Genomic DNA, 24,578 nt, shown 5'->3' with positions numbered 1-24,578 from the left:
GGCCACTGGGACTCAATCGGGGTGGGGGGGGTTTAGATTTTTTTTTTATTTAACAAATAATTGGAACACACCTAGTATTTTAAAGAACATGCTCTTCAAAAGATGAAAAGAGTTTCTCCTGGGAGGCGGAGGCTGCAGTGAGCCGAGATTGTGTCACTGCACTCCAAACTGGGCCACAGCACTAGACTCTGTCTCAAAAAAAAAAAAAGAGAGAAAGAGAAAGAAAAGAGGTTCTCATATTTTAGTTTTATACTGAATTACTTGAGATACTTTTAACAAAAGTACAGAGGCTCACAGCTCAGGCCTTGCCTAGACCTGCAATCAGAATCATGCAAGGTAGGGCCTGGATTTTTTTTTTTTTTTTTTTTTTTTTGAGACGGAGTCTCGCTGTGTCGCCCAGGCTGGAGTGCAGTGGCGCGATCTCGGCTCACTGCAAGCTCCGCCTCCCGGGTTTACGCCATTCTCCCGCCTCAGCCTCCGAGTAGCTGGGACTACAGGCGCCCGCCACCGCGCCTGGCTAGTTTTTTGTATTTTTAGTAAAGACAGGGTTTCACCGTGTTATCCAGGAAGGTCTCGATCTCCTGACCTCGTGATCCGCCCGTCTCGGCCTCCCAAAGTGCTGGGATTACAGGCTTGAGCCACTGCGCCCGGCCGGGCCTGGATTTTAAGGTTTTCCAGGTAGTCATGGTATGCTTTAGAGGAAATAACCACTGCTATGAAGTCTAGCAGTGTTTCTCAAAATGGGGCACCTATTTAAAATTCAGATTTCTGGGCCTCATTCCCAGAACTCCTATCCTAGAATTTATGGGGATGGAGCCCATCTTTAAGCTCCCTTGTGAATGTTATATCCATTAAAATATGAAAAACACTGGTCTAGAATATTTTAAGTCATTAACCAAAAAAGCCTAGAGTAGTGGCTTTCAAATGTATTTGTTCATGCCCCTTGGTAAGAATTGCATTTTACATAATGATTCGGCAAATCCACATGACTAAAACAAAAGTTTCACAAATCAATATTTATCTTACCCAGTGCAGTGAACTCTGATATTTTCCATTCTAATTCATCCTATTTCAATTTTTAAAGTAGGTAATCAAAACTCACTAAATTCATTTTTAAACTCATAGCTCACTGTAGTTTGAAACACTGAGTATTGAGATGTGCTTGTTAATTCTACCTATCATAGATTTAAAGCTTTTCTAATTCTTCTATTTTTTCTAGTTATTTCTGTAAGCCAATAACACCTGCTAGGATTGCTTACCTGTAAGGAAGGTTCACGTTTGTCACAGTCATGCAGTACTGCCACTGTGTAAAAGTAGACTGCCCTTGTTCCCTGGACATGGGAGATCTTGCCACCTCCATGATGATGTCACTAATGGCTTGTATCAATCACAGTGTAAATAATAGAAAATTCTATTTCAACTAAATGAAATTTAAAGCAGGGGGCAGTTCTTTTGCTCATGGAAGCAGCAGTCCAAGGGTAGCTAAGTTCAGGTACTGTTTGATTCCAGACTCAGTATCACCTGCATCCCCCTCAAGCTTGCCTTTTCTGGGATGGCTCCTGATGTGGCATATTCAACTCTCCCTTCATGAGGGCAGCAGGCCCAAGCCACACACTGCCAAGGTCAACTGAGAAGAGAGACTCTTACAGACTGAGCACAAATCTTTTTGACCACATGTTATCTCCTGATCCAGTCACTGGGATCCAGACCCATTCCTGAAGCTGGGAGTAAGATCAAATCTCAGGCACACTACATGGCTGAGGATGAGGGTGGACCGATTTCCTAAAAAGAATTCGAAATACCTCTCCCCAACAGATGCAGGAGGAGTAGATACTGGGCAGCAAATGCAGACGTTATCTATTATAGACCATCTATTTTCATGGTCTTTCTCTTTTCCCTCCTGTTTTCCTGGTTGTGATGAGTCTTTTCTTGCTGCTTTTCCCACCTAAAGAAACCAGTATCTTGTCCTGAAGTCCCCAGTTTAAATCTTGTGGGAAGTAGCCACTGTCAAAATGAAGTGCAGGGCCCTCCAGGGAAATGACAGCATAAGTAATTAGAAAGAATTGATTAAAATTTACTACAGGAAATAACTGCTTTTTAATGAAGAGAATGGAGTAATATAGAAGAGTTAACCAAACTACACAGTGATTGCTAGCATTCAAATATGTGGTAGTGGGCAAGCTTGTATAGTCTTCCCTGGAGTCCTTTAAATACACTATGAGACTGAGTCTTTTCAGGAGGTATCTGAGCAGTCAGTGTCCTAAAAATATCAAATGACCACAAATAGATTAAAAGTTATCAAAGTTTAAGTACAAAACTTAAATCTGGCAAATAAAATTCAGATGATTCTATTGGCTGCCTTTCACAATTACTTTACGTACTATTTAATGTTTCCTCTTCCTCAAGCCTACTATCATAAAGCAAAACAGAAATCCTTTTCACCAGGGGGTTAGAAAGTAGGTAATAGCTACTTAGTAAAGATAATGTTGATCCATTAAAATGGAGATTTTTTTTTCTATAGTCCAGCAGAGAGAAAGAATGGTGCCTTTAAAAGTATTCTAACGATTCCGGGTCTAGCATACTTGGAAAGATTTCAATGTAAATAAGCATTTTATATATAACAGACAGAATCTTTTGTTTCCTCAATAATAGAATCAAGTTCTCTACTTTGTCTTTGTCACAAATTGCTCCCTAGTTTGTTAAGATGCACACTTTATATATGGTATGATGATCCTGGGTTTTGCATTTTGTGCTACCAACTAGCCTGCCTAGCTTTTAGATATTCTCTGGCCTCATGTGTGCTTAGAAAATCTATATTCCAAATATTTTTTGTAGTTTTGTTCTATAAAAATAATATAAAATAAGCACTCTAAGGTTTGTATTATTCTTCTAACTTGGTCTGTAATTTTGCATAAAAGCTTTAAATCCTCTCATAAATTTATTTTTATCTAACAATATGCCCATTCATTTCTAATTTTCTAATTTCTATCTCTTGAAAGCTATAGCATTTTAATTCCTTATAGAAACTAATCAATCTTTTATCCTTGATGGTGATTTCAGTAAGTTCTTATTTTTTAAATGAAGTTTTTTATGTATATTATTTTATTTTGGTCTATAGTGTGGCTTGATCTAAGAACCCAGTCTACCGTTGAGAGTCTTAGTAAAAGAATTCCAGGAAATAATAACTTTGTCAAGGTAAGAATTTCTTCAAAAGTATACTACAAGAATGTTTCTTTTTTAAAAAAAAGTTTGCAGATTTCACTAGAAAGAAGCCTCTTATGGTACAATAGTTATTTGATACAATTTATAGAATCTTTTTCCCGGATAATTGAGGCCAACTCAAGTCTTTACCTTCCTATCTTTCTTGCTCTGTGGTGGATTGGAACAATAATACCACAAAATCGACAGGCTGGAGGAGATTATAATGTGTCCCAGTGGCTTAAGTCATAACTTCCCTAGGGGTGCTTTCTTTTTTTTTTTTTTTGAGACGGAGTTTCACTCTTGTTGCCCAGGCTGGAGTGCAATGGCGTAATCTCGGCTCACCGCAACCTCCACCTCCTGGGTTCAAGCAATTCTCCTGCCTCAGCCTCCCGAGTAGCTGGGACTACAGGCGCATGCCACCACGCCCAGCTAATTTTTTGTATTTTTAGTAGAGATGTGGTTTCACTGTGTTAGCCAGGATGGTCTCAATCTCCTGACCTCCTGATCTGCCTGCCTCGGCCTCCCAAAGTGCTGGGGGCGGGGTGCTTTCTATAATTGAACTATGCTTTCCAAATCTATCCCTGTTGTTTTCTACTGCACATCAAAGAATGTTCTGGCTGTTTTTGAGTTTTTAAGCATCTGGATTCAGGGAGAGAGAGAAAGTAGAAGACGCTCTAGCTGTTTATTGAACCCCTCTTCCACTTTGTTCATATGAAGAAGGCTAATAAAACTGCCTAATTTTCAGTCCTTATATAGATCCCTCTTCACATAAAGGAAGGGAGAGTGAATTTTTAAAATAGGCAAGGAATTTTTTTTGGCAAGGTCAAGGCCAAGTTCTTCTAGCATCTAAAAGGAAGTTCCCTTTTTCTGTTTTTGTTTTTTGTGTTTTTGTTGTTGTTTATCCCCTTTTTATTTGTCAGTTGGATGCTTGTGTCATTTTCTTCTAAAACTACTGTTGAAATCCCATTAATTGCAGTAATCTGACCATTCCGTCCCCCCACAATAACTTAATAAATCATTTTCTATTCCGTTCCCTTCATCACCCTGCCCAACCCTCATCCTCACCTCCAGGTGCACTCTGCTTCAAGGGATGCATGTTTTTCTCTCCGATGTCATTCTAGGCAACTTTCTACCCCCATCATGAAAATAAGATATTGGCCGGGCGCCGTGGCTCACGCCTGTAATCCCAGCACTTTGGGAGGCCGAGGCGGGCGGATCACAAGGTCAGGAGACCGAGACCACGGTGAAACCCCCTCTCTACTAAAAATACAAAAGATTGGCCGCGCGCGGTGGCGGGCGCCTGTGGTCCCAGCTGCTCCGGAGGCTGAGGCAGGAGAATGGTGTGAACCCGGGAGGCGGAGCTTGCAGTGAGCTGAGATCTGGCCACTGCACTCCAGCTTGGGCGACAGAGTGAGACTCCGTCTTAAAAAAAAAAAAAAAAAAAAAAGAAAGAAAGAAAGAAAATAAGATATTATGTATTACCTTGCTATTGACTTTGTGAGATCTTCCTAGGTCGTCTTTTGGGATGACCCTTGGTCCTTCAAATTAAATAATATTTCCATAAATTATCTCCTTCCTTTTTTTTTTTTTTTTTTTGAGCTAGAGTCTCACTCTGTCATCCAGGCTGGAGTGTAGTGGCACAATCTCTGGTCACTGCAACCTCCACCTCCTGGGTTCAAATGATTCTCCTGCATAAGCCTCTGCTGTAGCTGAGATTACAGGCATGCACCACCAAGCCCGGCTAATTTTTTTTCTATTTTTTAGTGGAGACGGGGTTTCACTGTCTTGGCCAGGCTGGCCTTGAACTCCTGACCTCAGGTGATCTGCCCGCCTCAGCCTCCCAAAGTGCTGGGATTACAGACGTGAGCCACTGTGCCTGGTCTCTTTTCATTATTTTTGTACATTGATTATTATTATTTTTTTAAAGAAAGCTAGAAAACCTTGAGTTAAGATTTTTAATTTACAGGTTGCATTAAAGTATTAAATATTTTGGTTTGAGTTTTCTAACAAAACTTGTATGAGATCGGAGGGGAAAAGTTAACACTCTCTGTAGTTAAGTGATAAATGAGAATAGGGATGGGGAGGGGAAACATAGTTGCATTATTTTTGTGTATGTATTTTCTTAACTAGTTAACTTTAATCAGCCTTTATATATGCATTTAGTGTTTAATATACTAACCACAAATGAGTTGGGTTTGACCCGTTCTCAAGAAAGATTGGTAAGCACATGTGTGTTTCATTTTTACCCATTAACCTTTCTTCGGTTCATATTACCTCTGTTTAATATATTTGCTAAATTTAGGCAACTGCTGTTTTATATAGAGGAATTCTGTGTTGTTTTATTTATTTTTTATTTATTTTTTTTGAGACAGAATCTCGCTCTGTCATCCAGGCTCGAGTGCAGTGGCATGATCTTGGCTCACTGCCATCTCTGCCTCCCAGGTTCAATCGATTCTCTTGTCTCACCTTCCCAAGTAGCTGAGATTACAGGTGTGCACTACCATGCCCAGCTAATTTTTATATTTTTAGTAGAGACGGGGTTTCACCATGTTGGCCAGGTTGGTTTTGAACTCCTGACCTCAAGTGATCCACCCCCCTCAGCCTCCCAAAGTGTTGGGATTACAGGCATGAACCACCACACCTGGCCCTGTGTTGCTTTGATTTGGCATGTCTTTGAGCTCTACTTTAGTGTCTACTAATTTCAAGTTATGTTATTTGAACATGTGTGTGTATATATGTAAAATATATTATTAAGTCTTATTGTTTTAAAAGTTTTCTGGTTATGATCATTAGTTTATGATTTGGTATACTCTCTGATTTTTAATAGTTTAAATACCATTTTTATGGAATATAAAATAAACAGCATAGTTTTGGGGTAGGTTATACATACAATACTAATTTATTGCAAAAATCAACATCTACACTGTCACTATCTAATTACAGGATGTTGTGTCATTTAATTTTTTCTTTACCTTGCTACATGGATGCCCTTTGAACTGTAAACATGTCACCCTAATCTTTGTTCATGAACATGCTTTCCTGTGCCATGAGACAGGAAAAGTATTTTTATTCATAATACTATGGGATTGCCTTACGGTCTTTGAATATTTTGTGATTTGTTGAGTTCTTTGGTTTGGTGGTTTTGTTTTAAACTGTTACACATTTCATTTGCTAACTGAACTTCACAACTGTTTTAGTCCAAGACAGGCCTTCCACTTAGCACTTACTTCAGTGCAGTGAAACTTCGTTGGCTCCTTGACAATGTGAGAAAAGTTCAAAAGGCCGTTGAAGAAAAACGAGCTCTTTTGGGACTATTGATTCATGGCTTATTTGGGTATGTTTAAATATAATGGATATATGGAGAATTTTTTCAGAAATTTTTCTAGACTGCCTTGCCTATTGTTTTCTACTAGCAGGTCAGACTTTTTAATTAGCAGCATTATGAAGAAAAACCACTCAAGAAACAGCAGGAGAATATTTCAGCTTCCATTCGAGAAGGATTTTTGCCTACTTCCTCTTTATTTTTTCTTGTTTTATTTCCGTGAAAATGAAGGATAATTACCAAAACTGTATCTCATATCTATTATCTTTAGGATGAGTAATTTAGGTACCCTTTCTCTATTGTTTGTTATATACTCCTTTCCCACTAGCCATGTCTGAGACAAAATAACTCTTTAGCAGGATAAAATACTTAGAGTACTTTTATGTTTTGCTTTCAACATTACACAACTGTCTCTTGTATAATCAAGCCATAATATGAAACTAAATCATAGTGGAAATTTCTATTTAGAATCTCTTTGCCTAAACTGAACATGCAGCAATCATCAACCTATGGCCAATCTTGTTTCTACTATACTCACATATTCTTTCTCCCTACAGATAATTTTAAAACAAATGCCAGACATTTCATTTTATTTGTAAATATTTCAGTATGTAATGATCTTTTTCAACATTGAAGGAACGTCAAGGAAATATTGTCCCCACTCTCACTTGCCAGATCCACAGAGCAGGTCTTTCAGAACCCGTATCAGAAAGAGGCACATTCTTCACCTCTCCATGTGCTTGGCCAGGGCAGAATGTGCTTTGTGTTCATGGCCAGCCATTTTCACGTGTGTCAGTCACAGTCGAATGAGTACCTTTGACAATTGCATCGAACCAGAGTAAGGCAAGATGTGGAAACTGTGAGCTGCAGGAGACTCAAGGGAGCACATTTTGGCTATATCCCACTGGATGCTGTTTATCGACCTTTGTTCCTTTCCTACCTCTTATTGCTTCCATGTAAAGGAAGGCAGCAGTGCCTCCAGTTCAGGCATGTGGGTATACCTGAGAAAGAAAGTTTAAAACTCTCCTTTCAAGATATATGCTTAGGTGAGTGTAGACAGCATAATGCGAATTGTTTAAACAACAACAGCAACAACAACAACAAAAAAACCAAAGAGATAACAACAACACAGAATTCTCTAATAATCCTTATGAGGCAGATATTTCAATTTATTTCATCTTGCCAAATTTAATAAGACCCTGAGTTTTCTAAACATAATAGGATGAAAACAAAACTGATTTTTATTTATCCATCAAGTAACTGGAATTGTGCTGATAAGCTGGCCACTAGCCACATTTGGCTATTGAGCACTTGAAACATGATCAAATTGAGGTTGCTGTAAGCATGAAATATACACCAGATTTCAGAGACTTAGTACAGAAAAAAGAAGGTAAAATGTCTCAATATTTACACTGATTATATGTTGAAATGATATTTTGGATATATTGGGTTAAATAAAATATACAGTATTAAGATTAATTCTACCTGTTTCTTGTATACTTTCAACATAGCTACTAGAAAATCTAAAATTACATATGTGGCTCACATTTTATTTCTATTGGACACTGCTGTAAACTAGAAAACTAGATAAATGTAATGTTCCATTGTTTTACTTTATATGCTCTGCTGATTATGACCCTTAACAATATGTAAATTAAATTGCAAATAAGTACAAATTTAACCTGTCTTTTTTATTCTGTCTAGAGTTTGACAGGAGGAGTCAATGGAGGTGTCCACTGTACAGATGTAACAAATGCAAGTAGGACTATGCTTTTCAACATTCATTCTTTGGAATGGGATAAACAGCTCTGCGAGTGAGTTCTGCTTTGTTCTAAATACAGTTTTCCCAATACACTACCTATTTATAATCGAAATCTTACTATTTTCAGATCTCAGTGGAGCACCAAAATTTAACTGTTGATATTTCAACTTCAATATGCAAATCTATGTTGTGTGTTTTTTAAAGAGAGAATATTATTGCATATATAATAAACAGGCCAAATTAATTATTCTTCACGGAAGATTAGGTTCCTTTATAAAAGTACTTTGGTTTCTGTGTGCTTTCTAATTTTTATTGATTGACTTGCATAAAGTTAGAATGTTAAATATCTAGAATACAACTATGTTCTGTTGGCTTATGTATTTATTACTATCTAACTCTATGCTCAAAAACATCCATTTCTAATTGTTATTTACACTTTCTGCATTTAAATACATACACATGTTTCTATATGTCTATTTAAAGCAGTGTTAAATGCCCAATCTTATTGTTTTTTCAGATTTTTTGGAATTCCAATGGAAATTCTTCCAAATGTCCGGAGTTCTTCTGAGATCTATGGCCTAATGGTAAAAAAAAGACAAAAAAAAAAACAAACACAACAACAACAACAACAACAAAGAAGTAAAAACTAATAATTAAAGTTTTTTTATTAGAAAACACCTTTACTATCGTAATTCAAAGGTCAACTGTGTTATATTTTGTAACTTAAAAACTTTAAAGCCCTTCTTATCAATGGATTTACATTTACAAACTTTAATTGGTTTTTCTTTGAGTATTATTATTTTAAAAGAATTAATGGGATACTCTAACTTTAGATGTTGGCATGACCAATTTATTCTTTGAATCAAATAACTGTTTAGTAGTTGTGGTGTTGCTTTTAATGTAGCGGAGAGACTCTGCATATTTAGTAGTGTTCTTTTTCCGTTGTATCTTTTTTAATGGCCAAACTATGTTATATATTAGAATATTTGTCTGCCTGAGCAAAATTTAGCAAAGAAACTGAAAGCAAAGAGTCTGTTTCTGATTTGGGATTGCTAATTAAACTAGTTTCTGTAATGGACATTTTTACTTTTGATTTAATTGAAATTCAGTAAAGACATAGCTTCAGCAGAAAGTGTGCATTAAGAGTCTGTGGTTAAACATCAGGAATGAAAACCTCTAGGAGGATTTGCACTGGTGTTTGAGCACAAAAATCTGGAATTTATGATAATACTCAGGAATAAGTACAATAAATTACAAAAAGTATTGCTTAGACATTTGGTGAAAGATAAGAGAAACTTCACTTACAAAGTTAATATAGATGAACACTAAGTGCTCTGGATAAAGCTTGAGCAAGAATTTTTAACTGTTTCATTTACAATAAAGCTTTTTAAGGCAACATAGAATTTCTTAAGGGAGCATAGTCACTGCTTATCTACAGTAAAAGGGCTTTGATCATTTCATAGCTGTCTGCAAACTGACTTGGGTCAAGGAAAAAGAAACGATGCTTGAGAAATAGTTTCAGAGGATGATTAGAAAAAAAACGTTGAACTGGCCTAGTTTTCTCTTGCATTTAAAATATTATGCTTCTATCCTTCTTTTTCCCCCTTGCTGACTGTAGAAAATCTCTCATAGCCTGGTGAGTAGGTTGCCCACCAATTATGTACCCGTTCATTTGGAAAAGATGCAGTGCACTTCCATTTATTTTTAGACAAGCAGAAGTCCATTTACTAAACATATATATCTAGAATTTCCATGACCTTCCAAATTATTATAAGCTCTAGTCAGATTTTAATTTTAAAAAACCTTAATCCTGTTTGTTTTTAAAGAGTAATGTTCTAAAATAAAAGACTAAGGTAGTTTCCTGGAATGAGAGATTCTGATATTCTCATAAAGTACAACTGTGATGTACTTTGGGCTTTACCATAATAGGGCAATTAGATATAGTTTGAAATGTCTATTTTAAATGATATATTGACCACCTTTCCAGATCAGTTAGTTGGAAATGCACTGTTACTTTTTCTGCATGCTTCATCAAGGATGCTCCAGGAGGAGCATCAGAGGTCCCTCCCTATGAAGAAAAAAGAGCACTTTACATGCCTGAACACACATAGTAGATCCTGTTGATAGTTTGTTAATTTTGAAAGTATAAGCAAAGTACAAAGCAAAGCAAAACAAGAAAGTATAAGCAAAGACTTCTTGTAATATTTAAATATATCAAGATATATAGCCTCTAGGTTTCCTATAGATTCACTTTAAGCCTTTTATGAAATTTACCCTTTACTTAATATCCAGGTTCAGATTTTCAAAGAATATATACAGTAAATAAAATAGCAGGTTTTGAATTAACTGGAAAATATGAAAGAAATAAAATGATACCAGCTATCTAGAGGACGTTTCTGTTTTGTAAAGGGTTTCTACATATATCCTATTATTTCTTCCTTATCGTAGCTATGTGAGGTGGATTCTATTCTTGCCCTCACTTTAATAGATGGGATATCTAAAGCTCCAGAGCCTGGGAGATTTGCTCATACATGGCAGACCAAGGAGTCAGGTCCAAAGCTTTAGTTTGGTGCTCATCCTAGTACATCACTCCTACTTCAGGGATCATATATATATATATATATATATATATTTTTTTTTTTTTTTTTTTTTTTTTTGAGACGGAGGCTCACTCTGTCGCCCAGACTGGAGTGCAATGGCACAATCTTGGCTCACTGCAACCTCTGCCTCCCGGGTTCAAGTGATTCTCCCACCTCAGCCTCTTGAGTAGCTGGGATTACAGGCACCTGCCATTATGCATGGCTAATTTTGGTATTTTTGTGGAGATGGGGTTTTACCATGTTGGCCAGGCTGGTCTTGAACTCCTGACCTCAGATGATCCTCCCACCTGGGCCTCCCAAAGTGCTGGGATTACAGGCATGAGGCACAGTACCCGGCCAGGGATCCTATTTCTTAGTTCTCCTAATTCCTTAATATCATTAAATATTGCCTTAAGTTAGTATGTCTTTTTTTAAAATTAAGGTTGTAAAGTCTACAATCAGCCACTTAAATCTCATTTTTCTTCCTAGAATGCTGGCCATCATGATCAAAATAAAAACCAGTATTTGTGACATAAATTAACTGTTGCTTATCTAAATTTGAAGAAAGATGTTTGCTATGAACAAATAATATCCAATACCTGAACACTCTTGTGTTTAGAGCAGCTTGAGTAGAAAGAAAAGTTGCTAAAATATGGCCTTGCAAAATAAATATGTTTCATACTGGTTTGATAGCTATTGCAAGAATATATTAGTCATTTCTTAATAATGGCAATAATAGCAAAGCACTAATGAACTTGAGCAACCACGTAGCCCAATCTCCATTGTATAGAGAAATAATGTGATGTATTGAGAGGTTTCAGCAGCCTGCTAGTGGATTAATACTAACTAACTAACCAAGAGTAGAGCCCTCATTTACTGGCTCCCCATCTAACGTTTTATGTTCAGTGCCACGTCTCTTCCTGTCATTCTAGGAATACTTGTAGTATCTGTCTCTGTATCATTCATTTAGTTGACATGCTTTCTTTGTCTTGTCTGCCCACATCCTCTGGCACATTGCTACTTGTGTTCACTCTTGTTGCAGTTATGTTAGTAGAGCCAAAATTTAGTGACTATTCATAATCCTTTTTTTAATTTTATTAGAAAGCTGGGGCCTTGGAAGGTGTGCCAATATCTGGGGTAAGTTTCATCATCAAGTATCTTCCCATCCCTACCCTTTTCCATGTCAAGGCTTTCCTCCTCTTAGTTCATCAGTCTGCCCCTTTTTAAACTAGGGAAAACAAGTGAAAGTCACAAAATTGGCTAATTCTTGTTCGTATGTGACATACTGTAGGCCACTGAGAATCTTTTGAATAAATTAATTTTAACTCTCCCTTCCCATACCTATTCTCTTATATATTAACAAATGGTATTACCAAATGGGGAAAATGGCCAAATGGAGAAAATGCAAAGATATGTAGACAGTTCATTCTTTGATAAATAAAAAATGAAAAATAAATCCTATGGCTCTTCAAAAAAGGAAATTCATACTATTGTACTAGTCAGTGTTCTTTATTGTCATTTGTACTTTCAGTGTTTAGGGGACCAGTCCTGCTGCATTGGTGGGACAAATGTGCTTCCAGATTGGACAAGCCAAAAATACGTGAGTCTAAGAAACAGACTTAAAAACCAGTGCTGTTTTGTTTTTTCTACTTGGTGCTTTGAATAAGGAATACGGATCTTATAAAGACCTTAATTTGGCCGGGCGCAGTGGCTGAAGCCTGTAATCCCAGCACTTTGGGAGGCCGAGACGGGTGGATCACGAGGTCAGGAGATCGAGACCATCCTGGCTAACATGGTGAAACCCTGTCTCCACCAAAAAATACAAAAAACTAGCCAGGCGAGGTGGCGGGCGCCTGTAGTCCCAGCTACTCCGGAGGCTGAGGCAGGAGAATGGCGTTAACCTGGGAGGCGGAGTTTGCAGTGAGCTGAGATCCGGCCACTGCGCTCCAGCTGGGCGACAGAGCCAGACTCCATCTCAAAAAAAAAAAAAAAAAAGACCTTAATTTGTAGGCTGGGCATGGTGGCTCACGCCTGTAATCCCAACACTTTGGGTGGCCAAGGCAGGTGGATCACCTGATGTCGGGAGTTAAAGACCAGCCTGACCAACATGGAGAAACCCCGTCTCTACTAAAAGTACAAAATTAGCCGGGCGTGGTGGCACATGCCTGTAATCCCAGCTACTCAGGAGGCTGAAGCAGGAGAATCGCTTGAACTCGGGAGGTGGAGGTTGCAGTGAGCCGAGATGGCACCATCGTACTTCAGCCTGGGCAACAAGAGCGAAACTCCGTCTCAAAAAAAATAAAAATATAAATAAATAAATAAATAAATAAATAATATTACCTTCAAATAAGTATAGTGATTGGTGGAACAGAAAGAAAGTGCCAGATTCAGACTCAGAAGGCGTGGCCTAAAGTGCTGGGATTACAGGCGTGAGCCACCGCTCCTGGCCAACGTAATATTTTAAATATTAAAAAAGCTACCTGCCAAGTATATGTATTCATGAACAAAAATGAATATGCCTCAAAAGCTGAAATGATAGTGACAATTATAACACAAGCTCAGCCAATGGCTATTGTGTTATCTATAATGTTTCATGTGCTTTAAACACACATCATATCATTTAATCCACATATAGATCCTATTATTCCCATTTTATACATCAGGAAACTGAGAATTAAAGAAAATAATTTATGCAACAGCACACAACTAGTAAGTGGGAGATGTAATATTTGCACCCAGATCCATCTCATTCCTTAGCCAGGGTTCTTAACCTGTGTACTATACTACCTCCTGTATGGAAAAGATTTCTATACAACTGGCAAGGGGCTGCATTTAATTGTTCTCTGCTTGAGGATTTCCTAATTATCTCATCGATTTTAACTTCAGTGGTTAAGTTCTTCCTTTGTGAATAATGGAATGTGTAACATTTCTAGATTAAACGTTCTTGTAATCTAGCAGGGTCAGCGGTTCTCATGCAAGAGTGTGACATTATTTGTGGGAGAATTTTTTTTTTTTTTTGGGACGGAGTCTCGCTCTGTAGCCCAGGCTGGAGTGCAGTGGCGCGATCTCGGCTCACTGCAAGCTCCGCCTCCCGGGTTTACGCCATTCTCCTGCCTCAGCCTCCCGAGTGGCTGAGACTACAGGTGCCTGCCACCACGCCTGGCTAGTTTTTTGTATTTTTTTAGTAGAGACGGGGTTTCACCGTGTTAGCCAGGATGGTCTCGATCTCCTGACCTCGTGATCCGCCTGTCTCGGCCTCCCAAAGTGCTGGGATTACAGGCTTGAGCCACCGCGCCCGGCCTGTGTGAGAATTTTTTGAGGAGGAGGGATGTGGGAATTATTTGCAGATCATGGTAATCTGAGGTTACATGACCAAGAGAATTTGAGTCAGCCTGAGTCTGGAAACATTCTTGGAATCTGGGTTCCAGGCAGCTGAATCAAGAGTCAAGAGAAATAACGTAGAAAACTAGGTCATTTTTCTCTTTCTTTCCTCCTCTGCCAGCAACACTATTGCTAGTAAATCAAATGTATCTATATTTAGGTGCCTAGCACAGTACAATCAGACCTCTGTATCTGCAGGTTCCATATCTGTGGATTAAAAATATTCAGGAAAAAAACCCATAAAAAGTAACAATACAATAGAAAAATACAAATTTTAAAATACAGTATAACAACTATTTACACAGCATTTACATTGTGTTAGGTATTATAAATAATCTGGAAATGATTTAAAATATACAGGAGAAGGATGTATGTAGGTTACATGCAAATATGACACAATTTTATCCACAGTACTTGAACATCCTTGGATTTTAGTATGTGTTGGGGCAGTAGGGGACCCTGGAACCAATCAGTGCCCTCTGCCCCAGATACCAAGGGATGACTGTATGTAGCATATGGTAGGTAGCCAATACAGTAGCCTGCTTTTCCTCCTCTCTCTACTGCCCTCCCCACTAGCATTATCAGCCAAGTCCTTAAGTGATGAATTTAAGTTAGGGAGGACTTGTTTAAGTACCTCTGCAGCTACTACAGATTGGAAGAGGGAAATAACAAATTATAAGATCTTTGATCTCATATTTATCTCCCTGAGGGAAAAGAACACAAATATGCAGTTAATCATGTATAAATCAGAACTTATGTGCCATGAGAAACTTTGAAGCAAAGCTGTTGGGTTTCAATGGGAGGAAATAAAAATTACAAAAGATTATCTTAGTAATGAGATGCTTTGAAAAATGAGCAGTATTGGAGGGTACAGGGAACATTGAACAAAGATACGTATGGGGAAATAGAAGACTTTGTTTAGAGAATATAGAGAACATTAGAGTAGGGAAATGACAAAAAATATAAAGCTAGGATCATGTTGTGAAGCCCGATATTTCAGGCTAAGGAGCTTTTCTTGATAGACATTAGGAAACTTTTGAAGGCTTGTGAGCTGGTGTTCAGAGATGACTGGAGTTGTCAGTAGCAGTCTTGGGTGAAAGTGAGGAAAGACTAGAGGCCAAGATGCCATGGAGGAAGCCACTATAGTGTCCTGGTAATGAGCACATGGGCTCAGAAGGATGGAGACAGAGGGAGGCCATGAGTGAATGTGCATGGCACTGTAGAGGAGAAAGGGAGGGGAAGTAGGTATGTCATCTAGGTACCTGTACCCTGTGGTTAGGCTTAGCCAAAGTGGAAAGGGTCCGAGTAGAAGAATTTCTGTTCAGAGTATGTTTGTGGTGCTGGCACACTGTATGTTGCACACATTTGGAAATGTGGAATAAGTTCTGTATAGAAATAGAAATTTTTGGCTAGGCACAGTGGCTCATACCTGTAATTCCAGCACTTTGGGAGGCCAAGGCAGGTGGATCACTTGAGGTGAGGAGTTTGAGACCAGACTGGCCATCATGGCAAAACCCCGTCTCTACTAAAAATACAAAAATTAGCTGGGTGTGGTGGCAAGTGCTTGTAATCCCAGCTACTCAGAAGGCTGAGGCATGAGAATTGCTTGAACCTGGGAGGCAGAGGCTGCAGTGAGCTGAGATTGCATCACTGCATTCCAACCTGGGTGACAGAGTGAGACTGCCTCAAAAAAAAAAAAAAAAAAAGATGGAAAATTTGGAATTTCCCTAGATGGAGGGGATTTTGAAGCAGTAGAAGTAGAAGAATTACCAAGAAAAAATACACAAGTAGAGGAGATACTTACATAAGTAGAAGTAGCAGCCACCGGGATAGAGAAGTCAGAAAAACAATGCAGTTATTCATTTTTGTTTTATATATATATTATATATATATATATATATATATATATGAGATAGGGTCTTGCTCTGTCACCTAGGCTGGAGTGCAGTAGTGAGATCTCAGCGTACTGCAGGCTGACCTCCTGGGCTCAAGTAATCCTCTCCCCCTCAGCCTCCTGAGTAGCTAGTACTACAGGTGCATGCCACCACACTTAGCTAATTTTTAAATTTTTTGTAGAGATGAGGTCTTACCATATTGCCTAGGTTGTGTCAACTTCCTGGGCTCAAGCAATCCTCCTGCCTCAGCCTTCCAAACTACTGGGATTATAGGCATGAGCCACTGCACCTAGCCTGAAGTTATTCATTAGTGTGGAAATCCAGGGTGGAGATATTTATGAGGGAGGCATGGTCAGTAGCACAAAACATTATTAAGAGGTCATAGAGGCTGAGTACCAAGAATGGACCATTATACATAGAAATTAGGTCTTCATTTGGTGACTTTTTTTTTTTTGAGATGGAGTCTCGCTCTGTCACCAGGCTGGAGTGCAGTGGCGTGATCTCAGCTCACTGCAACTTCGGTCTCCCAGGTTCAAGCAATTCTCCTGCCTCAGCCTCCCAAGTAGCTAGGACTGCAGGTGCGCGCCACCACACCCAGCTAATTTTTATATTTTTAATAGAGACGGGGTTTCACCATGTTGGCCAGGATGGTCTTGATCTCTTGACCTCGTGATCTGCCCACCTCGGCCTCCCAAAGTGCTGGGATTACAGGTGTGAACCACCACGCCTGGCCATTTGGTGACTTTTAAGAGTGAAGTTTTACTAGAATGCTCAAGATAGAAGCCTGATTGCAAATGGTCAAAAGAGATGTAAGCAGGTAGGAAATCAAAGATATGTGCTTTGCAAAAATACAACCATCCAGGAATGGTGAGAGAAGGACATAGTTTGTGAGGTTAACAGGATTATGTAACATTTTGGGAATTTTGTTTGATTTTCTTTGTAAGTTATGGTAAGACCAGAGAATGTTTCTTTGGAGTCTGAGCAGAGAACAGATGAAAGTTGTAAAATAAATGGGGTATAAGTGATGGGCAAGACCAAATAAGAGGTTAGAGAGACTGGGATTGAAAATTTAGTTAATTTCTCCCAACCTCAGCGGAGAGAAAATGACAGTCTGCTCAGAATTCAATGAAAAGCCCATCTCTGTTTCAGAGTGGGGGAAGAAATTATGGATGATTCTAATTTTTCTTTCAGCTTAGCTGTATTTTCCGATTTTTCTAGAATGTTAAAAAAATTGATTATTTGAACATTAAATTTTATTTTTCTGAAAGAGCACCTAAGATAGCTGTCTCATTTATCCAGGAGTGCTGATTGAGTGTGACAAAGTTTTTACCTCCCTCATAGCTTCCTCCAGGGTCAACCCCCCTGCCCCTGTGTGCCATCTTTGTCACACCTCTTTGGGCTGCTCAGTCTGATCTGATAGTCATGAAGGAGAGCAAGCAACCTTTACCTTTGCAGAAGTTGGAAAAGTGAGACATCTTTCTGGGATGTTTGAACAAAGTACAGTGTTCTGTGAGTACAATGTACAGTGAGGAAGGCAAGGTAGATCACGTAAATGCTGAAAGCTCCATATGTGCTTGATGACTGGGAAGAAAGAACAATAAAATTTAAGAGGAAAATACTTGCATGTGTACTGCTTTAAAAGCTGTGGCCTAAATATAGCAAGGAAGTCTCTTCATATTTGCTAATACTCATTTTTTTTTTTTTTTTTTTTTTTTTTTGAGACGGAGTCTCGCTGTGTCGCCCAGGCTGGAGTGCAGTGGCGCGATCTCGGCTCACTGCAAGCTCCGCCTCCCGGGTTCCCGCCATTCTCCCGCCTCAGCCTCCGAGTAGCTGGGACTACAGGCGCCCGCCACCTCGCCCGGCTAGTTTTTTGTATTTTTAGTAGAGACGGGGTTTCACCGTGTTAGCCAGGATGGTCTCGATCTCCTGACCTCGTGATCCGCCCGCCTCGGCCTCCCAAAGTGCTGGGATTACAGGCTTGAGCCACCGCGCCCGGCTAATACTCATTAATTGTTTATTAAGTATACTCACTTAAGAATTCACTTTTATTAAGTGCCTTGAGTCTTCTCATCAATTTTGCACTAAGACACATATGCAGCTGTTCAGTATAGTGTTTATATGGATGCTAAATCGGTACAGAGTTCTCCTTTAAAAAGCATGACATAGATAATTAACTTCCATTTTTATGAATATTTATCACAGTAGATTAACTTGAAATATATAGCTTTTTCAGTGTGTGGCAATAAAACAGTATAGTGATTTTGTGTTTTAGTTTGTAAATGTGTTACCTGTACCTAGTGTTATTTGACAAGTGTCTTTACAAAATTAGATATTAGTCCCATGCTCCTTGAATTTGTCACCTGCTCATGAAGCAGGCCAAGAATATATTTGGATGAGAGGATATAGACTATCCTAGGCTAATCCTTATTCAGAACAATGGTACCTGGAAAAATGTCAGAAAACAATTTCTCTTGGTGTTGTGTTTGTTGCACAATCAAAATGCAGCTGATGGGATCTTTTGAATTAGTGCTGACTGGTAGTAGCTTCTTCTGGGATCCTTCTGCCAGCTCCTGGACTGAGTGCTGTCCCATCTTTCAACTGCTGGAATGTCACCAACACAGTTAGAACCCTGGTGGTGGCCGGGCGCGGTGGCTCAAGCCTGTAATCCCAGCACTTTGGGAGGCCGAGACGGGCAGATCACGAGGTCAGGAGATCGAGACCATCCTGGCTAACACGGTGAAACCCCGTCTCTACTAAAAATACAAAAACTAGCCGGGCGAGGTGGCGGGCGCCTGTAGTCCCAGCTACTCGGGAGGCTGAGGCAGGAGAATGGCGTAAAGCCAGGAGGCGGAGCTTGCAGTGAGCTGAGATCCGGCCACTGCACTCCAGCCTGGGTGACAGAGCGAGACTCCGTCTCAAAAAAAAAAAAAAAAAAAAAAAAAAAAAAAGAACCCTGGTGGTGCAGGGCACAGCAGCAAGGCCCACGGGGAGGGAATGCCCAGCTTGGGCAGAGCCAAGCAAGGGTGACTGTAGCAACCTTGTTACCCCAACTCAGCTTAACTGTTCCTCTGTGACCCTTATTGGTATCACTTTGGGCCACTTATCTGCCTGGCACAAGTCAAAACTACCTATTAATGTCCAAGGGCCAGACTTGCTGCAGTGTCCAAAGTTTATATTGATAAGGCTGCCACAAAATAAATTCAGTTCTTCTGTAACAGCCATGTTACATTCTGGCTCTGATTATCAAAGGTAGACCTTAAATTGCCTTCCCTTCCATGCCACTCTTGTCCTAACTTTCCAACTACACCCTCCCACACTCTGTATCCAGCCTCCCCACGCTGCCTGAAGATAGTGGTGTTTCTCGGTTTATGACTGTATTAATGATAGAGCTAAGCTGGCTGTCAGTTGTGATGCTTCACTCCACATGGATTAGTAGTAACATAACTATGACAGAACTTAGAATTTATTGTAATTCAGTGGTATTTTCTAAACACAGCCCTGGCCTAGGACTGACTAAACACTAAATACTATATCTGCATTTTTCTATTAAGATTGCACTGGCCAGGCACAGTGGCTTACATCTGTAATCCCAGCACTTTGGGAGGCCGAGGGGGGTAGATCATGAGATCAGGAGATCAAGACCATCGTGACTAACACGGTGAAACCCCGTCTCTACTAAAAATAGAAAAAATTAGCTGGGTGTGGTGACACATGCCTGTAGTCCCAGCTGCTTGGGAGGCTGAGGCAGGAGAATCGCTTGAACTCGGGAGGTGGAGGTTGCAATGAGCCAAGATTGTGCAACTGCACTCCAGCCTGGGCAACAGAGCGAGACTCCATCTCAAAAAAAAAAAAAAAGATTGCTCTAAGTACATTTTCTTCTAGGCTGATTTCTAAAACATTGCATGAAGATATATGATTTTTGTTAACTTTAGGAACTTTTATAAAACTATAATATAATGACTTTTTGGACTAAATTATATGTCAGTTTTGATCATTTGTATTATTAATGTTTCATTATTTGCTTTCAATAAAATTGTCTTACTATTCATTCTCCCTTCAACTCTAGGTATGGAACAGGATGTTTCTTACTATGTAATACAGGCCATAAGGTTGGTTCTTTAAATTAAAAAATTGATAAAAGTCTTTAAGTTCATATAAATAATGCTTGAACATAATTTGCTATTAAATTACTTTTAGTCTTTAGCTTTTACATAATCTTTATCAGGGTTTAATTTAGAGCTCAATACAAAATTTGAATGGTTCTAGTAAGAACCATTTTAGGCTTTTTGAATTTTATATGTGTGTTTTTAATTGTATTGGTGGGAAATCTAGACTGAGACCTCGTCAAATTCTTAATGCAAATCTAATTTGAAACAAGGAATAAACTTTTTATACAGCTTAAATGTGTTCTTAATTCTGATCATTTTGACTATATTTATTTTTAAAAATTGGTTTATTGATTGCATTATTTTGTACCTATGTTATTATAACTTTAAAAACATATTCTCATGTTATCTTTTCATTTTCCACTACTGAAATCTTTTTTTTTTTTTCTTTCCTACAGTGTGTATTTTCTGATCATGGCCTTCTCACCACAGTGGCTTACAAACTTGGCAGAGACAAACCAGTATATTATGCTTTGGAAGTAAGTTCTTTTTAATCAATATGGATAATATGACAAACATTCAAAGCTAATAAAAATTACAGTGTTTTCTAACACTTTTCTGGTAAATCTTAATACAGAAGACTCAAAAAGTTCTGCTTTCTTGGCATTTGATTGAGTTGAAGGAACCTGAGACTGACCTGGGTGTCAGGACTCACAGGAGACCTTGATTAGATTGGTTCCTCAGTTCTTATGCCAATTAATCGTGTCACCTTAGGCATATTACTTGACAGCTCTACAATGTAAGGTTGTTTTGTTGTTTTTTTTTTTTTTTCAATCTCTAAAGTTTAATTGGATTAATGTGCTAACATTTCTTTCATCTTGAAAATTCTTTGTTTTTATAAATAAAATGCTCCAGTGTTCCAAAGAGAACCCTGGGCACAAAAAAGCAGAATAACTCTCTTCACTTGTCTCCTCATAAAAATAAATTTTGTATAACATTTTGATATAGAAAAGAAAGTGAGGAGATTTATGCCACTTATCACTGGAAACATTTATTTCAAACATGTTTGTATGTTGTAGTAGGACTATGCCAGCCTAAGCCTGTAGGATATGGTAAGTTTGTGTTAGAAACATTTATTTATAAAGTTAAATAAATAGTATTATTTTTGTAAAATTAGATACATTTCTTATAAGTGTTTCTATATAATTAATTTTGAAATGGCTACCTTATAATGCACAAGTATACACTTGATCTGCAAACTTATTGAGGCTCATTTTTTGGAGTGTCTGATAATAATTTGGTCACAAGGTAAAGACTTCTAGTTAGAGTTAAAACATTTTATCGGCCGGGCGCGGTGGCTCAAGCCTGTAGTCCCAGCACTTTGGGAGGCCGAGACGGGCGGATCACGAGGTCAGAAGATTGAGACCATCCTAGCTAACACGGTGAAACCCCGTCTCTACTAAAAAATACAAAAAAAAACTAGCCGGGCGAGTGGCGGCGCCTGTAGTCCCAGCTACTCAGGAGGCTGAGGCAGGAGAATGGCCTAGACCCGGGAGGCGGAGCTTGCAGTGAGCTGAGATCCGGCCACTGCACTCCAGCCTGGGTGACAGAGCGAGACTCCGTCTCAAAAAAAAAAAAAAAAAAAAAAACATTTTATCAGTCATTATGCCTAGCGCATGAAGAATATTAGTTTATCTCTATTTTTCTCCCTTCCCCAACCCATAAACACTATAATATCTCCCCCCTGCTCCTTTTCTATGGATGGAAGCATTTGTGAAAACTTAGTCTGTATATTAACGGTATCTTAACACTTCTCATAACTTAAAATCCTACAAGCCCTCTCCCTCTCTACTTACCATCTGTGGAGAGTGCATAGCACAACACTAGGCACATAGAATATGCACTTGATAAGTGTTACCTATAATATAATAAGAAGAATATGATTCTGCCTTTTTTCTTCTTGCATAGGAAACATTAGTGCTTTAGAATTACAGGTGCCTTAGACCTGGGACAGGCCTCAGGGACAGGGGTCACCAGGTCTTAACTCCCCTCCCAATATGAAAAGCCTTCTCCTGTCTCCTTTACCAGTCCTTTACCAGTAGCCATCCAACTTCTATCTGAAGACAGCACCCAAAGTTGCTTCTTAATAACACCTCTAGCATTGGACCTGCATTGGTTGTCAAAAGCGTTCCAACATTGGAGGCTGCAGTCAGTTTCTCTGGGTCTTCCTCCTCCAGGGTAAACTGACCCAATGCCTTGATCTCACATGGTTTATGGATGCTTTATAGTTCTGAGCTCCCTTCAGCAGGTGCATTGCAATTCATGTCGTCCAGAATGAAATATAATATTCTACGTCTAATCTGACCTGTACTCAATCAATAGGGTGATTTGTGCCTCTCCTACCATAAGCACTACTTTTGCTTTTCTAGCCTGAGAGTTCATTAATTTAGACTAGTAACCCCTTCATATTATTGGCCCTGGGAGCATATGCTAAAAAACCTAGCTTGTTTTCAAATGAATCATTGTCAAACCAAGTCTGCTCTGTTCTGTATTTGTGTAGTTTTTTTGTTAAATCTAAATTCAGGTCTTTGTTTCTTCCTGTTTAATTTTATAATCGTGATTTTAGCCTATTCCTATATAGTCTGAATTCGTTTTCACTCTTTACTGTTACTCTTTCAGTTTTGTCTCATCTAGAGATTTAACAGGCATATGCTTTATGATTTTGTTTCAATTTATGTAATGCTTTTAGATGCTTAGAATTGTAAAAGCTGAGAGAGACACTAGATCATATGACAATATACTTAGTTACACCCTCCTATCCCCTTGTTTTACACATGAGGAAACTGAGATTAGAAAAGTGAAATTGGAGTACCTTGGCCAAGTAACTTTTGACAACAGTAAGTAGCAGATCCAGGATGCACATCCAGATGCTTGGACATCAAAACCTTGATGCCTAGGCCACCCTGCTGTACGATTTCCTTCCTTGTAAGTCTGGAAGTTCTGGGCTCCAGACTACCAAGCCCAGTGTTGTTGTCCCTGCATCCAGCTTATGTCCCTTCCTTCATCTGCTAACCTAGCAGTCTCAGCAACAACAACAACAACACACATACGCATACTAATATGTTAACGGTGTAGTTAGAATTTTTTTCTTTATGTTTTCTTACTTTTTTTTCTTACAATTAACAAATATTTAAAAAAATTAAATTAAACCAAACCAAAAAACAAGGGTGGGGAATAATGCTAGATTGGTAAGACTTTTTATCAGTAAACTCATGCTAATTTCACTTGGTCATACGAATTCCTTTTTTTGTAAATGCTTACAAAGTATATATTTAATAATATTGTCTTTCATTTGATCGATATTGTTAGTCTTAGAAGTTGGAGATAGGAACATTTTAGTCTTTATGCTCTTTAAAACCTGAAACTATGGCTACCCATCTTCAGTCTTTTAGTCTTTTTTCATTCTTCCTCTGCTGATTTGGGAGGAATAAGAAGCATTTCTATGTTTTTATTTTGGTGATTTTTTTTCTTTTGTGTATACCCTTAGATTTTTAAGACATTGTTTAACCATATATTTTCTAAGCGTGTATGTCATTATTTGATATTTTTAATCTCCCAACCATGATGAAGACCTCTATATTTTATTCTACCTCCTTCATCACCAATTGTGTTATTTTATTTAAAGCTTTCATTTCCCCCATTTTGTTCAACATGCAATAATTACTATTGTTTTCTTTGCAGTCCACAATGAATCATATTTATTGACTTATTTTTCTTAGTTTTCTGTGTCCAGTATCATTTCTTTCGTCTCATACCTTTTTTATTCCCACCTACTTTTTTTTCTTCTTCTTCTTCTTTTTTTTTTTTGCTGAGGGGCATCCTTCTATATTTCTTTTAGTAATAGTGTGGGATAGTAAGCCTATTCTTTTTAGGTTTGTCTTTATTTTGCTGTCACTCTAAGGATTAGTATAAAAGCCTATATTAATTGTTTTTCCCACATCCCTTCTGGCCATTTTCGATGCTGATGAGACCTCTGCTGTTAATATGTAGTTCATTTATAGATAATCTGGTTTATTGTCTGGGAGTTTCTAACATTATCTCTTTATCATTGATGTTCTATAGTTTTACTATGATATGCCTGGGTTTGGATTTATTTTTATTTATCCTGTTAGGTACTTGGATCCAAGTCTGTCTTCAGATCTGGAAAGTTCTCAGCAATTATCTCTTCAAATATTGCTCCTCTACCATTACCTCCATCCTCTTCTGGAATTGCTATTGGATGAATATTGGAACCTTTCAACCCATCATCCATGTCTCTTAACTGCCCTTTTA

At 38.5% G+C, this 24,578-nt stretch overlaps 1 protein-coding gene across 1 annotated transcript in view; it reads left to right on the top strand.

Moving 5' to 3' along the window:
* Nucleotides 1–24,578, top strand: part of GK (glycerol kinase) — an 81,557-nt gene that overhangs the window by 37,984 nt on the left and 18,995 nt on the right. Inside the window, 11 exon segments of the mRNA XM_033201839.1 lie at nucleotides 3,119–3,195; nucleotides 6,399–6,501; nucleotides 6,504–6,535; nucleotides 8,228–8,337; nucleotides 8,803–8,869; nucleotides 9,904–9,921; nucleotides 11,966–12,001; nucleotides 12,396–12,413; nucleotides 12,415–12,464; nucleotides 20,207–20,249; nucleotides 20,705–20,785. Of these exon segments, the coding sequence (XP_033057730.1) occupies nucleotides 3,119–3,195; nucleotides 6,399–6,501; nucleotides 6,504–6,535; nucleotides 8,228–8,337; nucleotides 8,803–8,869; nucleotides 9,904–9,921; nucleotides 11,966–12,001; nucleotides 12,396–12,413; nucleotides 12,415–12,464; nucleotides 20,207–20,249; nucleotides 20,705–20,785 (635 nt within the window).

The sequence above is a fragment of the Trachypithecus francoisi genome, unplaced genomic scaffold, assembly GCF_009764315.1.
Source record: "Trachypithecus francoisi isolate TF-2019V2 unplaced genomic scaffold, Tfra_2.0 Lachesis_group6, whole genome shotgun sequence".
Classification (NCBI taxonomy): domain Eukaryota; kingdom Metazoa; phylum Chordata; class Mammalia; order Primates; family Cercopithecidae; genus Trachypithecus; species Trachypithecus francoisi.
This window is presented reverse-complemented; position numbering and strand designations above follow the sequence as displayed.